Raw genomic sequence first — 16,996 nt, 5'->3', positions numbered from 1 at the left:
ATAAAGTTTGGTTTTTTGATAGCAAATGATTCTATCAGACACAGTAATTGTTTAGCAGACTTTAGGACATTAAATTAGTATTTTGATACTTGGATGGTTTCCTTATTTCTAGCTTTGTTAAAAGCAAAAAAATAAAAGGAACCACATTCTTGTGTGCTCAGTGAGGGTTAATACTCCTCTTTTTCATTTTTCTGTAGGCTGTAGAAGATCCCCTGGCTGAAGTATGCCATGCAATAAAATCCCCAGAGCCACGCTTTTTTCCTGAGCCTTTCATTCTTGAGGAAAGACCAAAGGATGAAATTCCCAAAGACAGGAAAGTGAAGAGCCCTTTGGTGCCACCATCTCCAGTGTTGTCCCAGCCAGTTGCATCACCAGAAGCAATTGCACCCCCATCACTAGCAGAGTCTCAGCCAGCAACACCAGCACTGGCCTCAACCCCAGCATCTGCTCAAATGCCTATCTGTTCCCAGCCTTTGCCTTCTGCTGAAACATCCATTCCATCCCCAGTGGAGCCTCCAGTATGTTTCCAACCTGTCCCAGCCTTAACATCTACTCCTTTAGCCAAATTGGCCCTTAGGGGCCAGGATGGTGAGGTGGAAAAACTGGGAAGCCCTACTACTGCAGAAGAAGCCCTGAAACGGAGCAGTCTTGTGGAAGAGTTCTGGATGAAGAGTGCTGAAATCAGAAGGAGCTTAGGGCTCACCCCCGTGGACAGAAACAAACGCTCAGAGAGCAACTTCACCGTGTCTGCTCTGGAGGCAACTCCACAGAAGACTTTCAATAGCAGGAATATTTCAGGGGATGAAAGGATCCATCCTGTGAAACCCCAGCCTGCCCCAAGAAGACAGGGATTATCCAAGTTAGAAAATGAGCAGATTTCTCTGCTCACTCCAAAGTCTCCATCAGAAAAAGAAATAAAGATTTCCAGCGAAGTACGGGGAGATGTATCCAGCAGCTCTGGGCTTGGCCTTCAGGAGAGCTCATCTAACATGAGAACTATGGCTAGCCAGAGCTTCAACACTTCCGACTCCACCATGCTGACTCCTCCGTCGAGCCCGCCCCCGCCGCCTCCTCAGAACGAGGAACCGGCCACGCTGCGCAGGAAGAGGTACCAGGCGCTCTGGCAGAATGAGGTTGAAGCCAGATCACCTCCAACACCAGCATCAACCCCTCCTGCTCCCCGACACCAGGAGCCAGCCCCTCCTGCCAAGGAGTCCCCCCCGGCCAGGAGAGATGACGTGCGGAAGTCGTTTGCGGAGAGTGTGGACGAAATTCCGTTTGCTGACGATGTAGAAGACACCTATGATGACAGGACTGAGGACTCGAGCCTTCACGAGAAGTTCTTCACACCTCCTACCAGTAGGCCAAGGCCAGAGAAACCACATCTTTTGCCCTTGGTCAAAGAAAATGGTGGTCCACCCTCAATGGAAGGAGGGGTTCACCAAAAGAAGAGAGTGTTCCCTGACATTTCTATGGAGGCCAAGGAGCTTGCTGAGGAAAGAATGAGAGCCAGAGAGAAGTCTGTCAAGAGCCCGGCACTACGTGATGCCATGGCTAAACATTTGTGTAAGATGAAAGATATGGAGATGCCTACTGCTGTTACTATTGGGGCCACAAGGGCACGAAAGGCATCTTCTATGCCCTTGAAGACCAAAGAGTTGTTTTATGAGTCTCCAAAGCATTTGGCCTTGAAATTAGCAGAGGGATCTGCACGAAAACATAATTCTGCTGAGAAGTACTCCACTCCTCCTGTTGATATGGCTGAAGGGTCTGTCAGCTCTTCAGAAGGCTCCAGTGGGAAGAGTAAGAAAAGAAGTTCTCTCTTCTCCCCTCGTAAGAACAAAAAGGAGAAGAAATCCAAAAATGATAGCAGACTTTCTGACAAATCTAGTGGTGGGACAGAGGAAGCCACAAAGCCTAAGTCGTTATGGAAGTCTGTTTTCTCTGGCTATAAGAAAGACAAGAAGAAAAAGGCTGATGAGAAGTCCTGCCCGAGTACTCCCTCAAGTAATGCCACTGTGGATTCTGGCAAGCACAAACCCTCTCCACTGATTACAGCTGCAGGTATAACAGATAAATAAATGCCTCTGCACTATGCCCTTTTCCTTATTTTCTGAGGTATCCTTGAAAGTAGTTTTGATTTGCTTTGTCATTCAGCTGCTGTGCTGAATGCTGCTGCTCCCCAGTGCCAGATGGGCAGAGTGGGGTAAGTGCAAGTCAACAGATTTGTGTATCTGCATATTGACAGAATCCACTGAAAAAACCCAGAACCCTAACTAAAAGCTTAACTCTTGACATGTACATGGCACATCTGTTTTATGTGTTTTATCTTATATTTGAGAAATAGGCATTATTTGTTGGGATTTATGACATTCCATCCCTCCTTTAAATCTGATCTTCATCTTTTCTTTGGCCGATCTCTTTTCTTTCTTTCCACCTGGCTCCTGACGATGGAAGCTGAAGAGTGCAGAGATGCTGTTATTCCTGTTCTCAGGAATCTAATGACTGTCTGCTGATCTGAGGGAAGGATTTGGCAGCCTCTTGTAAATCTTTCACATGCCTACTAGTTGCAGGCAGAGATGTTTAATGATAATTTGGGATACAGTAAAGAAGTTACGTATAAATGCAATCGAAAGCAGTTACATTTCTTTGGCGTTGTACAAGCTACTGTCATTCCAATAGCTGTATCTATCCTGAGAGCATTGATATCATTGATATAGCACAAAAAGAGAGCCGTGACCATTATTCCTAACAGCATTTGAAAATAGTGATGCTCTCTTAGCACAGCTCAAGACTCGTGCTGGTCATTTTGTGGAGCAGAGCTTCTTTGATCCCTCCCAGGCGAAACTACTGACACTGACATAAAAGGGCTGAGTATTTTTGGTTCTCAATCAAACCTACAACTGAGCTCTGGAGAGTTTACAGAAAGGATTGTTACCACTTTTCTAACTTGCTCTTTTTATTCCCAACTTCACAGATTTACAGCTCCGTCAACACCTGAGTTTCTCAGAGGACTCCGACCTCTCCAGTGACGATATTCTGGAACGCTCCTCCCAGAAATCCAAACGAGAGGTATGTAGGTAGGAAATGCGTTTTAGATGGACCTAGCACCATTCAGGTCACAGACTCAGAGAGTCACATCAGAAACTTAGATGATTAATGTTGTTTCTACTCTTTCTCCCATGGAGCAGGTTATCCTATAAGTCAGCTGACTGGCCTACATAAAAGATGGTTTCACTTGTTTTCATGATTACAAGCTACTCTCCACTGTTATTATAAGAAGGATCCATTGTCTCACTGTCCTATTACTTCACTGGGCACTAAAAAGGAGATGAGTTGGCCTGTAGTCTCCTGGGTATTCCTTTTTCCCCTTTTTAAAAATGGGATTTTGTTTCCCCTTTTCTAATCAGTGGGAACTCCACCAAACTGCTACAGCTTCTCACACATGATGGACAATGGCTTAGGCCCTTTCTCTGCCTATTCCCTCAGAATTTGTGCACCTGTAGGTGCCTTAGATGTTCTCCAATGTGACCTTCTCCTGCATGGGCAGTTCTTCATTCTCCCAACCCCTTCTGTGACTGGGATGGTCTGCCTGGAGCCACTTACTGGTGAAAATCAAGGCAAAGTTAGAGTACCTCACTCAGCCTTGTCTATATCCTGGATAACCAGGTTTCCAGTTTCCTTCTGGAGAAAGCCCATGTTTTCCCTAGTCTTCCTTTATCACTGACATACCTATAGAAGCTTTCCTTGTTGCCATTGATGTGCCTGGTCAGATTTAATTCTGTCAGGACCTTAGCTCCCCTAACCTGATCCTGGCTGCTTGGAGAATTTGTCTGTATTCCTCCCAGGTTACCTGCCCTTGCTTCTACGCTCTGTAGATTTTCTTTTTTCTGTTTGAGTTTGTCCAGGAGCCCCTTGTTTATCCACACAGACCTCCCAGCATTTTTGCCTGACTTCCTCTTCATTGGGATGCATTACTTCTGAGGTTGGAGGAGGCAATCCTTGAATGTTAAGCTTTCCTGGTTAATCCTTGAATGTTAGCCAGCTATCCTGGGTGCCTCCTCTCTCCAGGGCTTTATCCCATACCACTCTACTAAGCAGATCCATGAAGAAGCCAAAGTCTGCTCTGCTGAAGTCCAGGGTAGGGAGCTTGCTGTGCACGCTCCCTGCTGGCCTAAGAATTCTGTATAACGATTTAGTTTATTTGCACACATTTAAATGTGGAAAATGTATGGTGAAAGCAAAGTTTCAAAGCTAGGGTTTTTTTAATTATTTGGTTCAATTTCAGAATGTCACTATTAAGGCAAAAAGAAGGGAATAATTTAAGGAACTGTTTGATCATAGTAATGAAGAATCTTGCTTTGATTCCTGAGAATCTCTAAGCTCTGCTAGACAGAATTGGCAAGGTTTGGAGGAATATGTAGAGATTTTATTGACCCCACAGAACACTAAGGCTCTTCTGGTACACCAAAATGAAAACTGTGTTCCCACTGTTCTTTCCTGGTGGTGCCTGGTTTTAACACATGTTAAAAAAGCTTGAGAGGAAAAGAGCCTCTGGGGGGGAAATGTCACAGGCACAGTGGCCTGTGTCTCCTGTCTCAAAACTGTCATCCCACGTGCACAAATCAGTCTCAGATGCCAAGCTGATCCTTGGCTGAGATGGCAAAGGTGTGGAAGAATTGCAAATTGAAGTGTCATATGAAATGCTTTCTAAGTATATGTAGTAGAATGAACTAGAATAGCTGATGAATGCATTTAAGGCTGGTGGAAGAAATTGATGAACTAAATAGGAATTTTCTGTATTTACTTATCTCTCTTTTAATCTCTTTCCCTAGTTGGTCTAGATCTCATCTGAGAGGAAGATTATTTTGTTTTTATTTTATTCCCTTTTTTCTCTCCCCCTTCCATTCCCCCTTGCATGCCCTCAAGGCGTTTCATGAAAAGTTCTGCATTTTCCAAGAGATGCAGAAGAATGAGGTACCTGGGGCCGGCAGAGGACAGATACCCAATACCTGGGGTTCAGATAAGAGTTACAGAGTTTTTGGTCTGGCTTAATTGTAATTTGTTTTGTATGCTGGGCCACTTAGATTTCAAATGGCTTTTGTAGAAAGAAAGATCACATGTCTAAGCACAGGAGGGATTGATAGGTGACAGTGGCAGATGCCTGGAATCCTCCTACTGAAAATATCTCACAAGCTCTGCCAAGGGTGTGGTGGTAATGTCTCTGTTTTCCTCATTTGCTTTTGCTGAAGTTGCATTGACAGTTTATTTACTCAGCATCTGCCTGTTTTCTTAAGAATAGTTTTTGGGAATGTATTTATTTAGAGGATATGGATCTGAAAACTTGACCTACCTCATTTTGTTGCATCCTATCCAAGGATGTAAAATATACATGCAAACACTGGAATGCCTTGCTGTCAAAAGAAATGTAACCAAACTTCAAGTCTGACCAAGCTGGGTTTTTTACTGGTTTGGGGTGGGAGTTTTATTTTTTAAGTTATAACCTGCCTGCTACTTTATATGGGTAAGAGCTGACTTACTATGTGCTACTTAACTTTTATGTGAACCCCTTCTCCAAACTGAAATCCTGTTCATGCTGCTTTTTTGGTAATGTAGTGACCTTGCTTCCCAGACAGCCTGCTTTCTTTAGCCTGTTCTTTGTGACCAGCAGTGAATTAATTCAGTGTTGTTTAATGTGATGTCTTTCAAGAGAAGCATCTTGTAAAGAATTCCGAACGGGAATGCCCCATGGGTGTTGTGTTTGTAGGTGTGTTGTCACCATGTGTGTGTTTGTCATTGTTCCTGTACAGTTGTGATGTTGTGCTCAGGTGTTCACCACCACAGGTAGCTTGCTTTTTCCTGGAGCCTGCAAAATGCTGGTGTTGTTCTCTGGCTTCTCATTTGTGATTGGTTTTAGTTAATTCAGTGTGAGAGTGCAAAATGCTGTCTGTTTGCCCAGAGTGGCACAATGCCTTCTGGACTTTGTGACATGAAGGGAAATTTACTTCTCTTCTTAGCAAATAAATCTATGTGCTTTATTGAGATCTACAAATCTACTATTACTAAGATTTTTACAAATAAATCTAAGTGCTTTACTTGCCTTATATTTGGGTACCAGGGTAGTGTAGAATGTCCTTGGCTGGAGTAAGTGGTGATTTCTCCCTCTTTTTCCTGCTCCTTTCCCCATCCAGTCTTAGCTCCTCAAGATCTTTGGAGGGTCTCCTTTTAGACAAGGAGGTTCCATTGCTGCAGGACACATAAACCACTCTGAGCCCATCTGGTGTTTCTTAGTTCAGGAAGTAGTGAATAACATTTATGATGTTGGTTAAATGTCAACTATAATATCTATGAAATAGAGATAATTTATAACTATAGAATAAACACGGCTCCTAGGAGAGACTGTAAATCAGAATGTAAATGGACAGTTGTGTGACAGAGTAATACATGGTTGGCAGAGCCAGTTCAAACCAAATATGTTCCAGAAATGAGCAATTATTCCAAATCTTAAGCCAGAATTTCATACTCATACAGGTAGACAAAGGCCAAATAATTCCTTTAGAAAAGGGTATTTCCCAGCTGACTGTATCTTCAAGGAAGCTGCCAAAACTAATTGCCTTCAGGAAGGTGCTACAGGCTTGATTTTGTGGCCAGAAGTTCCATTGTGCTTCATCAGCCTGGGACACGTTCAGCATTTGCACAAATTTGTTTCATGTAAAAACCACTTTGTTTTATTACTGTGCATCTGTTTTCAATGTTGAACTGATTTTGCTTCATTTTGTGCGTTTTTTTTTTATTTTTCTCCCTTTACCATTCCCCCTTTAAAGTCGATCTATGTACCACACGCCTTGGCATTCAAGAGATCATACTCGTCAAAGGTAGTGTCTCCATTCCCACCTAGTTGGCCATTGTTGCATTGCATGTCCCCCTGTAAATTAACCCATTGAATCCCTAGCTCAGCACCACATGTGCACTAACATCAACACTGACTGTGCATGCCTGAGATGTTAGCAGACATGGGCAGCAAATTCTGTGTAGAGGATGTTTCCCAAAAATGCATTAAGCTCCTAAATGTCTGGTTGGAATGCATGCATTTATCAGTGCACCACTTGGACAGTAATGTGGATGATCTGTGAGCTTCAGAACAAATTGGTTTTCAAGGCACTTAAATATGTTTGGATATTCTTCTTTTTGAATACTTCGAATGTGAGTTGAGATGAATTGTCACACTTTAATCAACAGCTTTCAAAATGGCTGAGTTGGCTCAAATCTTGTGAAATTCTTTATTAAGCTAAAACCAAGGCAGAAGCTGCTGCTTTCTGAAATTCTTATTGTCTTGTCTTTGCAGTCCCAACAGTGTTAAACAGTATAGAAAGTCATGTGCTCTGTCACTTTACCTTCTAATTTGAGTACCATTGTGGATTTGTGTTTTAAAAAAAGAAAGGGTAAAGTGTGAGCTTTTTGAAGCTTTAACAGTGGTGCTTACCAGTGACCTACCTGAGGGGTTTTTAATTAAGCTGTGATCCTACCATAAACTCTGTCCACCGAGAACCATCAACAGAGGTAGACTGACCAATGTGGCAGTACAATAACAAGATCAAGCAAATTTCAGGGTGGTCTGACATAACATTATCTTCTTGAAGTTGACTGTCTATGGGGGAGATCTCTTTCCAGAAGTGGAAGACATAGGTTTACAGCAGTCCCTTAAAGCTTACAAGCATGTACATGAGAAAAGAGGCTTTTTCTTTACTGAAGTTTAATTAGTGCAGTTGTCAAGGTTTTTTTGACGGTCTTAAAACTCTTTGAGAGAAAGCCTTTCTAGACTATGATTTGTCCAACTAGTGTGTCTGGTAAGATCCTAAACCAGATTTCAGTAATGTTAGAAAGACATATTCTTAAAGTAGTTTCACTGACAGAAAATAAGAGGAAATACCCTTTTATTTCTATAAACATAGCTTTTCCTTTTTTTCTATAAACACAAGCTTTTTTGGACGGCTTCTGGTAGTGCAATATTCTACATTAGTCCATAGTAATTTCTTAGCTTATACTGCTGTAACTGTGACAAGCCTTTACCCTCTTTTAAACTGAAATCAAGGGGACCCCGATCAAGATGAATGCTCTATACGGTACTCATTGATTTATCTAAATCCATTTATCTAAGTCAAATTTTACTGAGAAATGAGAATAAAAACTGGTTTGATCTTTGAGAAGAGGTTTCATATAGCAGTTAAAGGCAGGGTGGGGATGTCATATAAAATCACAGCTTTGCAGCTGGCTTAAATGCTTCTTCACTCTTGATTTGATCCTGAAATTTTTGCTCACTGCACTGTGAACACCTTTGCCTTCAGAAGCTTGAATTTTGACACAGCCATGGCAAAGACAGAACACCTCCCTTCTGAGATTTTTGGAAGAGAAAATGGTCATCCCTGCCCCTGTATCTCTAAGCATATAAATAAGACCTGCTGCTGTTTTTCCTTCCTTCAGAGAGCCTACACAGAAGAGGAGCTGAACGCCAAGCTGACGCGGCGGGTACAGAAAGCTGCCCGCAGACAAGCCAAGCAAGAGGAGCTAAAGAGGTTACACAGAGCTCAGGTAGTGTCTCATGAGCCTCTTGTCATGGCACACAGATAGCTCTGTGTGAAAGCACCCTGATCCTGACATTCCTGTGAGTGTATCAGAACAGAATTCTCTCTTTCTGCATGAGTGCTCCTGCTCCCTCTTTCAAATTTCATGTCACGCCACAGAGAAGTGAAGGATGGCTGAAACCTTTCATGAGAATTTCACAGTGAGAAGAATCATGCCCATAACACTTTTCTAGCTGGGCAAGGATGAACCATCATGCACAGTGATACTCAGATAATGCCTGATGAAGCAGCACCTATCATTGCTTTGCTAGGTTATGCTGGTGGGTGATGTGTTTTCAAATTAACCTGTAATTACCAGAGAGTCTGCTGGGAAACTGTTCACATCATCTAGAGGTAATGAGATTTGTCAAAAACTCAAGGCAGGGGCTCAGCTGAATGAGTAGCATCTTTCAGTTCAGTGTTCAGGAAGGTGATAGGAGTTAAAGCAAAAAAATGAATATCGAGGTGTTTGCAAATTTAAGAGTTAGGATAGAGCAGGGTGGGAGGATGTTGTCACCAGAATCTGTGATGACTACTGTTGAAACAGGGTGTTGTTGAATACAAATACTTGTTTTTGAAAACGCAAATCTGACTGAAATCTCTTAGTGCTGGATGTGTGCTGCAGACAGAGCAAGAGTATTGCTTTGGTGAAGTTCTGCTCCATTCCTCTCTGAACAGATTATCCAGCGGCAATTGGAACAAGTGGAAGAGAAGCAGAGGCAACTCGAGGAGAGAGGAGTTGCTGTGGAGAAGGCCCTTCGAGGAGAAGCAGGTATCCATCACAGCCTGGTCTGTTTTTTCCCTGTTTTCTTACCAAGTGCTTGTGCAGTAATTTGTAGCTGTTTGGATTTTAGAGGCAATTGGACCATTATAGGCTAGAGACTGAGCCCACTGTGAATCTGTTCTCCCTTTTCTACTCTTTTTCTGAGGCCTTGTTTTTCCTCTGTTTCTTCTAATTCTGGGACTTCCCTATTGGCAGAGACTGAGTTCATAATTTACCTCTGCTTGAGGTGTAGGAGGTAATTCTCCAGCTACTACTAATGGCTGACTGTTCCTGCATATTACTGCATCCTACAGGTAGAACATTGCAGGGGTTTCCCAGCTGCCATTCACACAAAGTTGTCACATTAAGACAACCCCGTTTGTGTGTGAAGGAAATAATTGTGAAACTGTGTGTGCTTTCTCTCTATTGTGTTGGATTATCAAGGTAGTGTCCTTACAAGGGACCATCACAGAACATCTTCCTCACTGCACAGCCCAGCACACTGGCTGCTTCTGACAAAGATGTGCAGAGCAGAAGTGCACATGTGCACTGAAAGGTATCCATGTCAAGCTGTTTAAACAAATGTTGTGTGGACTTGAAATTAAATTAAATGAGTATCATCTGATCTGGCAAGCATATGAGTGGAGGAGTACCTGGTTCGGGTAATGCTGATGGTAATTTTAACGATTTGGAAAAAAAATTCCTCAATTTGCAAGGAGTCAAATATCCAACAGGCAAATGCAGTGTGTGTATACCTGACAAGGCCAGGATTATGTACCTGATCACAAGGGTCCAAGTTCAGAAAAGGCAACAGTGGAACAGATGTTTGGAAGATGTTTGCTTGTTGCTCAAAGAGCCATATCTATGTCTCTGAAGATGGAGCTCGATTAAGCAGTGAGGGCACACCAGAGAAAAACTCTGTTGTGACTTCCTGCTAGTTACTCATCAGCCAGAATTAGGTATGTCTGGTGCTCCACAAGGGTGTGCCAAAGAAGCAGGACTGAGTACTCACCAAAGCAAATAGGTACTACAGGTGTGAAGAACAGTCTTGAGGACTTGGATATGTTTATGATCAGGATGTCTTTTTTCATTTGTGGGATCAAAAAAATAGGCTTGTGCAAACTGGCAGTTTGTCTTTGCTGAGCTGCCTCCTTCATTACGCTATGTGTTCCTGTGTGGCCTCACTCTGTTCTCTGGCCTGCCAGTTACTGCACTTAAAAAAAAAACCTCACCTCCATTGTTCCTGATGGTTCTTTTCATTTTGCTTCTTTTCATCTGGAAGCCCAAATAATCTTGGCTATTAAGTTGCTGAATGACTTTCATGTAAGACATGCCAGCACAAGTGGGAAATCTTAGCAGCTGAGAGAATATTATTCATGATAGAGTTTTCTATCATAGAATGCCTAAAACATGGTCAGAGAGGACAGAATATGAGTAAGAGTAAGAATTACAATTTTATATGGGAGACTGCAGAATAAACGTTTGGATAAATAGCTTCTCACTCCCAGCTCTCCCAAATGGAAGCAGTCCTAGGTAAGCTTGTGCATTTGTGAATTTCCTAGGAGATCTGTGAAACTGTGGGTCCTGCTTTGCAAAAGGGATCTCTTTTCAGGAAGTCTCTTGGGTATGGTTTGCTCTTGCGAAGTATTTCTCTCGAGAGGTCATATGTGATGTTTGCAGAAGCTTAACTCTGACATAAAGAATTCACCATCCTAAATTCTTCCCCTTATTTCAGGAGATTAGCGCGAAACACATTCTGTTGGGGTGAGGGGAAAAAAAGCATGTTCTAATCTGCGCTGACTGAAACACAAGATTATAAATCAATTCCATGCTTCACCTCTCTAGGTCCTCTTGCCTGGCCATAGAACCCTTTAGGCTAGAAAAGACCTCTAAGATGATGAGTCCAACAATTAACCCAACACTGCCAAGCCCACCATTGAACCATGTCCCTAAAATGCCACATCCACAGTCTTCTAAACACATCCAGGATGGGGACTCCACCACTGCCCTGGGCGACCTGTTCCAGGGCTTGACAAACCTTTCCATGAAGAAATGTGTCCTAATATCCAATCTAAACCTCCTCTGGCACAACCTGAGGCCATTTCCTCTTGTTGTGTTGCTTGTTACTTGGGAGAGGAGACCAACCCCCACCTGACTCCAAACTCCTTTCAGGAAGTTGTAGAGATAATAAGGGTTCCCATCAACTTCTTCTTTTCCAGATATTTTACATATGTTTGCAATAAAAATAACCGAATTCCTTCTTTTTGAGATTTGTGGTATCCCATTCCATAAAGTTAATTTCTGCAGGCAACATCCACTAATTATTCAAGAGGGAAGTATCATATTTCTGTCATCTGCAATGGGACCCAACAGTGACCACTACATTCAGCAAGGACTGCTGTGTAAAGGTGTGGAGTCATGCTCTTGTCTCTGATCAGTCCCTCCCCTAACGAAGCCACAAAAACAAAAGTTCAAAAAGGGAAAGGCAGTGTGTAAAGTGGTGTTGCCATCTAAAAAAAAAAAAATCTCTTTATAAGGTTGTACAAGGAGGAAAAATAGGGGAGCTTGGGAGATATGTCTGCTGTGCACTTTTGTCCACATAAATAGAGGATTGCAGTACACCATCAAAATAATGGCTCTTCCATAGGCAGCAGCCAGTATTAACTGTTCTGGGACAATGTATTAGGCTCTGTAACGAATAGGATTTTCAGGTTCCTTCCCTGTAGGGGAAGAAAAAATCACTTACTGATCAGCATTTAAATATGAAGTTTTGGGTATTGTTAATCGTAGTTTCGTACAAGTTAAAAATCCAGACTGAAGAAACAGAATTCTTTAACTTGCAATGATTCTTTTCTTTTTCTATTATAGAAAAAGACAGACAAAGCCATCTGAACTATTTCTTTATGTAGTTTATCATCTTGCAGCATATTGCATCTTAGTCATCTTTCCTGTCTGTAAAGAATTGCAAATTTTCTTTTGTAGAGGTCTTCAACTAACTTTTAATTCCTCAGATCTCTTACGTGTGGACCACTTTCCAGTTCTAGAAAAAAGTATTTTTCAGTTCCACTGGTAAGAACAAAAATCAATTCTATAGATAAAAATTTATTTTCTGAGAATAATTTTGTTTCTATATTTTATCCATTTTGCATCATCCTTAATATGTTATTGGCAAGTAACTTGTACTGAGAAGATTGTCAATAAATTCTTCACAGTGATGACCTGCTGTCTTCCTGAGAGGCTACAGCCTTAGATCCTAGCAATAGGTACAGACAGCTCAATATTCTTTCCAGAAATTTCACACCTTATCTGCTATTTTTCAAGGTGGAATATTTATAGGGTGACACTTCCTTTTCAACTAATCAAACTCAGAAACATTTTAGAGGTCACCATCAACTTTAATTCTGACAAAATAATTGTACCTCCTTGGCTACCTCCTTGTCTTTCCTTTTTTTTTAAGTTAGTTCAGCCTCAGGCATGGCACAGTTGGTCTTTTATTCTTTCAAAAGCTGAATGCTCAATCTAACATTTAGTTTCTGATTCAGAAAATCTCACAGTCTATGATGACTTAATTGCCTTAACGTGTTCTCTGTGCTTATCTTTGAGAATCTCAGCCTTTGATAGTTGCATTCAGAGCAAGAACGAATGATCAGGAGGGTAAGCTCTATTTCAAGTGGCAGTGTAAGCTCTATTTCAGGGGTAAGTTTGTCATACACAGGTGCTCTAAGCTGCTGTCATCCCTTGTTTTCCTTTCCTCCCTGCCCCCTTCCTATTGCATCACAGTATTTCACTACAATGTAAAGTAGCATCTCAATGAAGAATTTTCTCAGTTTTCTGTGATGTCCCCAGAGACACTTTGAATGAGTTAATGAAGGTAATACAATATTATTAATGCAACAGTACTTTGTGTGATAGTGCATTCGCCTGTTTGGACATGCTAATGACTTGGATTTCCTCTGTGATTTTTTTTCTTTTTTTCAATCATTAACTTAAAAATATGTTCAATCAGAAATTTTTAGAATCTTTCTTTTACCCCCTCTTGCATAAACCTTGACAGTAATTTTTAAGAGCTTGGAAAACATCTACTGTCAGCTCAATACTGAAAAGTGTAAGAGCCACATTCTTTACATCAAATGAATCATATGCAGTGAGAAATATTGCTCTCAGTACTTCATCTGTCTCCTCCCAACGAAATGTTCCACAGTGCTAGACTCGTGGTACACCTGTCTCTAGCAGCTGTGGAAATGCACATCTGTGTCCTGAAAGCTGCTGTGCAGTTCTTCCCTGGCACAGAGGCTGTGGAAATGCACATCTGTGTCCTGAAAGCTGCTGTGCAGTTCTTCCCTGGCACAGGCTGCATCAGCAGGAACACACAATCCCATCTTCCTACCCCTGAGTGTTTGCCATTCATGTTGGCACTCAGTGCCTCCACCTGTGTGCCATACACCATCCTCCACTCATTCACTCACCTCCAAGAAACCAACCCTTCCACCTTTCCTGCAGCTGTCCTAAGAAATTACACTGTTTCCTTCTGACATATTGCTCAGCTCCAAAGCAACAGGATTAATTCTGCTTTTCTCAGCAAGAACATGAGAGACATCAGTGACAGGTACTGCTGCAAACACGAATAGGTGAAGTGTCTCTGTGTAAACCTCTTGGTTTTTCCCCTTGGAAGTCCTTGCCTGCCTGCTGGAAATTTTCTCTTCATCTTCCCAATATATATGTTTGTGATATATTTGTGTATGTACATATATGTATATATACAGAGAAAGAGAGAAGTGCAGTGTTTTGTACATATATATGTGTGCGTGTGCCCATGTGTAGAGCTGCCTGTCTCTTGTTTGGCCTTTTTTGTGTTTCTGTGTCTTTCTCATATACTGCTTTGATTGTATGGGGCTAGGGTGGGTATCTGACTCAATAACTCTGTCTTCACCAATTCCTTGTTGTAGACTATTGGGGAGAGTCTTATTACAGTGACCTCATCGACTTGCATCTGGGTGGTATGTATGGCTGAACCTCCTGCTGACACTAACCCTGCTGACACTCCTCCCCACCCTCCCTTCACCTACTTCTCCCATCCTTGGCTCACAAACAAGAAGAAACAGTCCTTGCACATGACTGATGATAGCAGAACCCCTTTTCCAGCTCAGGAACAGGAGATCCTGGCATGTTCCACAAACCATGTGTAGGCTCCCTCTTCTATTTTTCACAGCGTTGGTTTTTTTCTAAATTTGCTTACTGTTTTCACTCCAGCCACCTTCCCTGCTAGCAGTGGAAGCTTGTTTTGTTTTTTTTTTTGTTGTTGTTGCTGTTGTTGTTTCTTTAAAAAGTCCACCTCTGTGACTGAAGTTTTCTTTAGGAAAATATCTTAAGGAGGACAGCAAGAGCAAACAGCACTGTCGAGGGTTAGTCATGCCACGTCTCCATCTTGCCCTTCTGAGGCTTGTTTTTTTTCTTCCAAAGAAGCCAGAGTGTGTTGCTGATCTTACAAAACAAAAATGCTCCCTCAAGGGACTTTGGAAACACTTGCAGATGACAGATATGTCTTCTTTCCTGTTTGGTCTTACTGTAAGGTTAGAAAATAATCTGCTGTTAAGAGTTCAAGTCATTTTTGCTGGAATCCAGTTTGCATCATTACACAGCTTTTAAGTTTCTCGCTATGCTATTGCTTTAATACCCCATTTAGTGCTAAACACACATTACAGTGTTTAGTTCCCATTTTCACATAAGAATCTGGTCACCACTCTATACCATAGTTCTGGCCTTGCTTTAATTAATGTGACTTCCTGAGTCCCTTAGTAGGTGATTAACTTTTTGGTTGCAAATGGCATTTGATTAGTGTTTGCCTATCTTGAAAATTAAAATTTCCTTTGCTAGTTTAACCACCCAAAATCTGTTCTTATGAAGTGAACACATCTGTCTGTCAGTAGATCCAAGAGAAAGCAAACTCTGTTTTGCTGCCTTGTTATCTGAGGGTCTCATTCCGTTTCTCTTTCAGAGTAGGAAGTTGCTTGATTTGTGTTTTTTTGAGGGACTGCATTGCAGACCAGCTCTGCAGAGAGAAAGATCCACACGCTCTAGGTGTGATCCAAGACACATCCCTGGAAGTCTTCCCTGATTTCATTGTGTTCTGTATTTGATCCTTCAAATATTTTCTTGCCCAGGTTTTTAACAGCCATTTTTTCTCCTGCTTCACGGAGGCTGTCCCACATAGTATCTACCTGTACCTATCTGTTGTCAATTACTCGTGGCACAACAGACTTTTATGGAAGAACGTTCACCTGAGTTCAGCATCTCCACCCAAGTGCAAGTTCAGAATGGAAGACTTTCTCCTTAGTAGATCTGATTTGTTGCCCAGTTCCCCTGTGCTAATTTTGATGTGATGGTCCTCTGCTAGCCCTGTGCTTCATTCACTGTTCAGTCCCTCTGGCATTCTTTCCCGGGCTGTCTCCTGCAGAGAGACTTTGAAACCCTCTGCCTGGTTTTATCCACCAGGGCTGGCCCATACTCATGTGCATAGAGTAGGAGCTGTAAAAGGGTTGATGCTGAATTACCCTTAACAGACCCTTATCCCTATTTAATGCAATCTCCACTACACCTTTCCCTCCTCCTGCCTCTGCTCCTAATGCCTCTTTAGAGACAGCGATCTCCTCAAAATCACTAATAGTGCCTTTAAGAAAAGCAAAATCATCTTCACTTAAAGGGACACTGTCACTGAAAAGAATTCGATGTGCTGCAGAAAATCTTAATTGGAAATGGAATTTGCTTTTTATCCTGTTGCGTGTTTGCTTTTCCATTTCTCTGAGCTCAGTCATCTCAGAGTGGTGGTTTTTGAGCAGGCTGCTTTTATTTGTATGGTGACTCAGTCACTTGGGCTTCTAACAGTCAGAGGCAATATTCATGGTTATTTTAAAAACAGCTGATACATCTTAAAACACTGTCAAATTTTTACTTATCTCAAAAGCACTGTTTTCAAAACAAATTTTAAAGAAACTGTATTGGGCAGTATCCCTTTAAATGCAGTGAGCCAGTATAGCCTGGAGTATGTGGCTTTATAGTATTATTTTGTTGCCTCTGTAATTTGCTTTATATTTGCTTTTGGGGCTGCCAGAACACTTTTGCCAGAAGGATACATTTTTCTGGTGGTACTTGTCAGCTCAAGTGGCAGATACAGAGCTCAGCTTCAAAATTAACATGTCTGTGCAGGATACTGCATCTGGGTGGAGTGCCATTAAAATCCCTGGAGGTCCTGCTGAGCACTGCAGGCAGCTTGGATGCTGCAAAGTTAATTATTCTATCAGCAGCTCATGTCTCTGAGGCATGGGTGTGACTGTCATAGAATATTAACAAAAATAGCAAAGCACTTTGTAAAGTTATCTGTAAACTGGTAATATTTAGTTGTTACAGATTGCACAATAACTTCTGCAAGGGGAATGGCAACTTCTGACATCCTGGTCAACTTCCACTGTGTAGGATTACAGATTGCTGTCTTAACTAGCGCAGTTGCTCTGCTCAGATGTCATAATCCTCTCTTCCTGTTCTGAAATGTTTTGTACCGTTGCTGTAACACAGATGTTTCATTTCACGCTACAGATGGTCACATTTCAATTCTGAG

At 41.9% G+C, this 16,996-nt stretch overlaps 1 protein-coding gene across 10 annotated transcripts in view; it reads left to right on the top strand.

The window, feature by feature from the left end:
- MICAL3 (microtubule associated monooxygenase, calponin and LIM domain containing 3) overlaps positions 1-16,996 on the top strand; it is a 152,917-nt gene that overhangs the window by 121,509 nt on the left and 14,412 nt on the right. For 6 of the 10 annotated variants that reach the window (XM_066319448.1, XM_066319447.1, XM_066319444.1 and 3 more), the window contains 5 exons: positions 198-2,064; positions 2,978-3,072; positions 6,825-6,875; positions 8,482-8,589; positions 9,300-9,393. In XM_066319448.1, coding sequence (XP_066175545.1) covers positions 198-2,064; positions 2,978-3,072; positions 6,825-6,875; positions 8,482-8,589; positions 9,300-9,393 — 2,215 coding nt within the window. Of the gene's footprint in view, positions 1-197; positions 2,065-2,977; positions 3,073-6,824; positions 6,876-8,481; positions 8,590-9,299; positions 9,394-14,330; positions 14,382-16,996 lie in introns of all 10 variants that reach the window. The other 4 variants (XM_066319446.1, XM_066319440.1, XM_066319449.1 and 1 more) reach the window with 2 other exon arrangements.

Source organism: Sylvia atricapilla, chromosome 5 (genome assembly GCF_009819655.1).
Source record: "Sylvia atricapilla isolate bSylAtr1 chromosome 5, bSylAtr1.pri, whole genome shotgun sequence".
NCBI lineage: Eukaryota > Metazoa > Chordata > Aves > Passeriformes > Sylviidae > Sylvia > Sylvia atricapilla.
The sequence above is the reverse complement of the archived record's forward strand: the minus strand, read 5'-3'. Positions and strand labels throughout refer to the sequence as shown.